The sequence below is a fragment of the Glycine soja genome, chromosome 16 (genome assembly GCF_004193775.1).
Source record: "Glycine soja cultivar W05 chromosome 16, ASM419377v2, whole genome shotgun sequence".
Lineage (NCBI taxonomy): Eukaryota > Viridiplantae > Streptophyta > Magnoliopsida > Fabales > Fabaceae > Glycine > Glycine soja.
In genome coordinates, this window is record NC_041017.1 from 32,897,351 (window position 1) to 32,903,002 (window position 5,652).

The window sequence follows — 5,652 nt, forward strand, 5'->3', positions numbered from 1 at the left end:
CATCGGTGGTTCCAAAAATGATGTTATTTTAGAGGCAATGGCATTTTAGTAAATAAGTGATTTATTTTAACAACGTTTTTGCAAGAAATGATGTTATTTGCACATTACAACATCGTTTTTGGAACACCGTTGTTGAACTGCAAGTAACATGAATTGTGAACAACATCGTTTTTTAACAAAAACGATGTAACTTATTCTATTCAACAACGTTTTTAAACAAACCCGTTGTGGTCTTGGGTTTTTTTTGCTTTTTATTCCGATCTGAACTTATTCTCGCTTCTCTCTCTCTTTCGGGCAAAGAACTCCTCAAGGAGGCCTTTAGGTCTTCTCCACACGTTTCTCTCTCCTTCACCCTCGATCCCTTCCTTTTTCCTCAAATTCCACGCCTCCTTCTCCTTGAAGTCCCCGACCTCCACCTTTCGCGCCTTCTCCGACGCCGAGGAGGACGAAGAAGACGATGAAGAAGAAGACCAAGACTAAGACAACGTTTCTATCGACGAATACGACGACGTTTCGGGTGAAGCTTCCAACGAGGCTGACGTATTCCCTCAAATTCGACGTCAATGAGCTCGCCTCAGTCTACGACTTCCGCATTGACAAGTTTCAGGTTCGTTCACCGTTTGTTTTTGTTTCTCTTCGTTTTCGAGAAATTCGAAACTTGTGTGTTGAGATCTTGATTTGTTTTTGTTGAGTTTCAGTGGCAAGCGATACTGGCTTTTTTGAGAGGCTTCTCGGTGGTGGTTTCCGCTCCGACGAGCAGCAGGAAGACGCTGATTGGGGAGGCCGCGGCAGAATGTGAGTACTTATTGACGACTGCTTTTCATGCAGTGTTGGTAATGTTTCTTCTAGAAGTGGACTTGTAAATGTTGATGTGATTGTTTTGGACGAAGTTGATTACCTTAGTGACATATCTCGTGGTACAGTCTAGGAGGAGATTGTAAGCATTATTTTTTGACTTTGCATGTTACATAGCTTGCTCAACTTCTCCTATTTGTTCATGCATATTAGGACAATTTCTGCAGGTTATTTATTGATAAACTTCATTCACTAATCTAGGCCCCCTGCCCCTGCCTCATGGAATTTATAGTATTTCTGTAGTCTAGGATGTATGCTTTACTATAGATGTAAACGGCCTTCTATCTGTTTCTGTGGAAGAAACAACCACTGGTTATAGGAATGAGATTACCATAACCAATGACCAAAAAAGGCTTTCAGCTGAGGAGATTATAAGAATGATTCATGAAGCTGAGAATTATCAGGTTGATGATAGGAAGTTCATGAAGAAGGCTAATACAATGAATGCTTTGGATGACTATGTTTACAAGATGAGGAATGCATTGAATAATAAGAATATCAGTTCAAAGCTTTGTTTACAAGAAAGGGAGAAAATCAAATCTGTAATTTCGAAGGTGACAGATTTGCTAGAGGGTGATAATCAGCCGTATGAAATAGAGGTGTTTGAGGATCATCTGAATGAGCTTGTGAACCTTTCTAATTTATGATGTTGTAGTTTAATATATTTGTGCCTGACATGTTTTAAATTGTTATTATTGTTGACTTTGGCTTTTGTTATTGTTATTGAATTCATCTTTGGATCAGTTCACAAGAACAAGCTTTGCTATGCGTTGTTCATCTTTCTCTGAATGGATCTCAGTCAATATTGTTGTGGAAAGAAACATACGTTCAATATTGTTTCTTGTTTGTGCAATTATTTGTGGCTATATATATCAGGTACAAGTTTTTGCTGACATCATAATCATGTTGGAAAGTTATTCAGGAGTCATTAACTTGCAATTTTCTGTGCTTGGCCAATTGTTGTTGCAGTGTCCACCATTTCGGTTAAGCTACCAGGGGCTGGGAGAGCCCTTGTGCTTTGCAGCATTTGGGCCTTTTGCCACTTGTGCTTTTTATTTATTACATGGCAGTTCAAGGTTACCTCAGCTACCTAATTAGAATGTCTTATAATATTTGATTTTTCATGGTTTTGATATGGAATGATTTGGACAGTGTGATGAACCATTTCCCCTTAAGTGGAACGGTTCTTTCAGCATCAATTCTTGTTGGCTTCACAACATCTCTTATCTTGTTTTGCAGTCATTTCCATCAGGTATATTCATTTTTTGAATTTTAATTTCCAATTTTTAGGAACTTTGATTAGGTGACATGTTTTTATTCACAACACAGGTGGAAGGAGACAGGGAGGTTGGGAAAATGTCACCTTTGGTACCTGCACTTTCTTTAAATTGAACTTTTTTCTAATCCATGTTAATGCTGTGAATCTACCTATGTTACTTATTTTCCATTTCTCTTTCAGGTTAGACTTGACACTAAAAAAGGTGCAGAGGTAGTGAAAGGGGCAATCTTTATGCTCTATGCTCTTTTGGTTGCTTTTGGTCTAATCAAGGCACTTCCTCTCACTTGTATAGTATGTACTTCTAAACTCAACCAATTTTTTGCATCTCATTCTTTATTTTTTTCCCTTCTTTAAAGGTGTAGCTGTTATTTTGGACCATGTGCTCATGATTTATTCTTTTGGTTATGAATATGATTGTGCTAGTTCCTTTGTGCATTGACCTTGCCGATGGGAAACCTAGTAGTTAGATTTGTCGAAGACAATTACAAGGCAAGTGAATTTTTCTTATAGACTTGTCTGTTGGTGTATTTCATATAGTTTGCTATTAAACCTAAGTTGTATTCTCACATAACAAAAATAAGATTTTCATGGCTAAGTACTTCTGTGTGAGGCTTCATGCATTGTTTGGAGTTGCACTGGCTTTAGGACTAGTGCTGGCTCGAAAGAGTGTGGATGAACCTGGAAGACCCCCTGGCATTGTTCTTAGTGCTGCCACTTCTTTTTGGCTTCCTGTTCCTCCTAAACGAGTCTTTGACTTCCTCCGTGATGAAAACTCAAGGAATGAGGTATGTGCAAAAATTCCAAAAAGCTAAGTTTAATAACGTTTTAGTGTGAATTATTGTGTGTTCATAGACCCATTATTAATTAATAGACAACCTCATTTGGATTTATTAATTAATAGACAACCGCATACAATAATAATAATATTGTTTAATTCTAAATCATTACTATACAAAATAATGTGTTTTCGCAAGTAAAATCATATAAAAGGAAATGTGATTTTCAAGAAATGTACCAGAAGTACTCATTTGTTCGGAAGGATAATGTAGCACTCTATATAGCATAAACACTTCTTCCCAGCGCTCCACCGCATATCAGCTGGTATCTTCCATCGTGATATTTTGAAACATGTAAATGTAAACTCAATTATGTCAATAATTATTTTATTACGAAATTTTTTTTCCAACAAATGAAAAAAATAAATAACATTAGTAAACATAAATGTGTGTGTGAGAGATAATATGCAACATTGAAATATAATTGGGAAGAGAGATGCAAGCCTTTAGAAAAATTAAATATGGAATACCATCGTAGTATTCAAGTAAGGTCCTGTCAAAATCCTACCTAAATTGAAAATCAAATAAAAATTTATAACTAATTAAAATCAAATAAACTTGGATCTTTTATAAGTTTGATATCATAAAAACTATTTCAATTAAATAATCTTTATTTGATTTTTTAAAGCCAACCTATCCAAATCAACTAATATTACATATGCAGTATGAATCTCTTTTATAAGACTTTAATGCATTTTAGATACGTGTTTAATGATTGTCCTTTTTTTTTGTTCCCTGCAGGTGCTTTGGTTTTACCCATTATACGTGTTTAGTATAGTTCTTAGCACAATTTGGCAATTAGCATATTTTGCTTTACACTACTAAAATAGAAGCCAATTGCGCAATCTTATTTCAAAGTTTCCTATTACTACTTCATTCTTAATTACATAAATGTACAGGTCTTTATTCTTGTGTAAAAGAACATAAATGAACACGTCTCCATTTTTTTGTTCCTTTACTAGTTTTTTCTTAATTACATAATTATTAATTTATTTTTAATTTGTTTCTATTAACACAACCTTTTTTTGGTTGGACAAAACTTTGAAAATTAATAAGATAGTAATCTTTTTTATATTATTAATTAACCACATCCGTAGAAGGTTATTAATATTGAAAATATAAAAAATGATCATTAATTAATCAATTTTTAATTGTAGGTTATTAAATATTTAACATCGTTTCTTAACTGAATACCGATGTCGAAAAGTGCTATTTTATATCGTTTCTTATGATAACACTGATGTAGAAGGTCTACCTTCTACATCGTTTCTTAACTAAACACCGATGTCGAAAAACATTATTTTACATCGTTTCTTATGATAACACTGATGTAGAACGTTTAACTTCTACATCGTTTCTTAACTAACCAACGATGTGAAAAAACGCTATTTTACATCGTTTTCTATTATAGCACCGATGTAGAAGGTTTAACTTCTACATCTGTTGGTACGTTAGGCCTGATGTAGAAAATGTTGACTTTCTACATCAGTGGTTGGAGGACTGATGTTGAAACTTTTAACTTTCAACAACATTCTATTCGACATCGGTTGACCACTGATGTTAAATGTCGATTTCCACTGATGTTGAAACTTCCTTTTCCAGTAGTGAATTCTCAGGTATTCTTTATTCATTATTTTCTCTCTTCTCTTTTTATTGTTTTGTTGGTTAAAAGTGTTTTTATTATTCTAATATTTTTCAAACTTTTTGCAATAAATAGAATCAGTTGGAGGAGACGTTCAGTGACAGAGGTTTTTACTCTTCTCTCCTTTTCTGCAATTGTATTTAATCCAATTTTTTTTAAACCAGTTAGTTACCAGAGAAATAAAAGGAAATCCTTGGCACTGTTATATTTGGTGGTCTCATAAATTCTGATATGGCTGAAGAAGTGCACGGCAAAGCTAGAGAGATTGACACTGTGTTCAATTAAGTACCCTCTTTTTTGGAAAGATCTCGAGCAACATGGTAAGTGTGGATTTGATTTTTCAGACCTTGATATATAATGCTAATGAAATAGATTTAAGTTTATTTAATGGTTTGATATGTTAGTTATATTAAAAAAGATAAAAAAGGATCTATTTTTTTTCTTTGTGGAATAATTTTAATAGGTTGTATTTAACTTTTTTGTTAGGTCAGATTTTACTTACTAGTGTTTTGTACTTGGTGTAAAGTCATCTTGTGGTTAGGTGTGAAGCTGATAATAATGTATAATTGCTCTTGTCTTGTACTTGTATATGTAGATTTCCTTCATACATTGTTCAAGAGATTTTTGCAAAGCTTAAAAAAAAATAATACATTCTAAGACAGTTGTCTTTATGATCTTTTTAAAATGTTTAAACATTCTAGCTAAGACGGTTGTTAACAATTGTTATTATAGACGCATTTTTTTTACGACATCTGATACGACGATAGTCAATAATCAATGTCATATATAGCAAATAATCGATGTAGAATGTGATTTTTGCAATAGTGAATCTAAACCACATTTTGTCTTGGAAGATCAAAATTTATGTATTTCAAAATTAAAGAGACAATAAATTTAAAAGAGACTAAAACTAGATATTACATATTTTAGAGGAAAAAACATGATTTACCCTAATAATATGTAAAACAAACTAAAAGTCTAACCAAGTATAAATTCACGAGTAGATATTATGTGAAAGAAGCGATATGAGATATAACTTG

General features: G+C 33.4%; 2 protein-coding genes across 2 annotated transcripts; both read left to right on the forward strand.

Moving 5' to 3' along the window:
• Positions 1-266: 266 nt before the first annotated feature.
• On the forward strand, positions 267-2,405 carry LOC114390391. Its single transcript, XM_028351115.1, has 6 exons — positions 267-607; positions 699-795; positions 1,825-1,931; positions 2,008-2,107; positions 2,185-2,223; positions 2,315-2,405. Exons 1-6 carry the CDS (start codon positions 458-460, stop codon positions 2,317-2,319), a joined length of 498 nt encoding a protein of 165 aa, XP_028206916.1. The 5' UTR covers positions 267-457; the 3' UTR covers positions 2,320-2,405.
• A 30-nt stretch (positions 2,406-2,435) lies between these two features.
• On the forward strand, positions 2,436-3,935 carry LOC114390392 (homeobox-leucine zipper protein HDG11-like). The gene is made up of 2 exons (XM_028351116.1): positions 2,436-2,919; positions 3,712-3,935. Exons 1-2 carry the CDS (start codon positions 2,722-2,724, stop codon positions 3,793-3,795), a joined length of 282 nt encoding a protein of 93 aa, XP_028206917.1. The 5' UTR covers positions 2,436-2,721; the 3' UTR covers positions 3,796-3,935.
• The last annotated feature ends 1,717 nt before the right edge of the window (positions 3,936-5,652 follow it).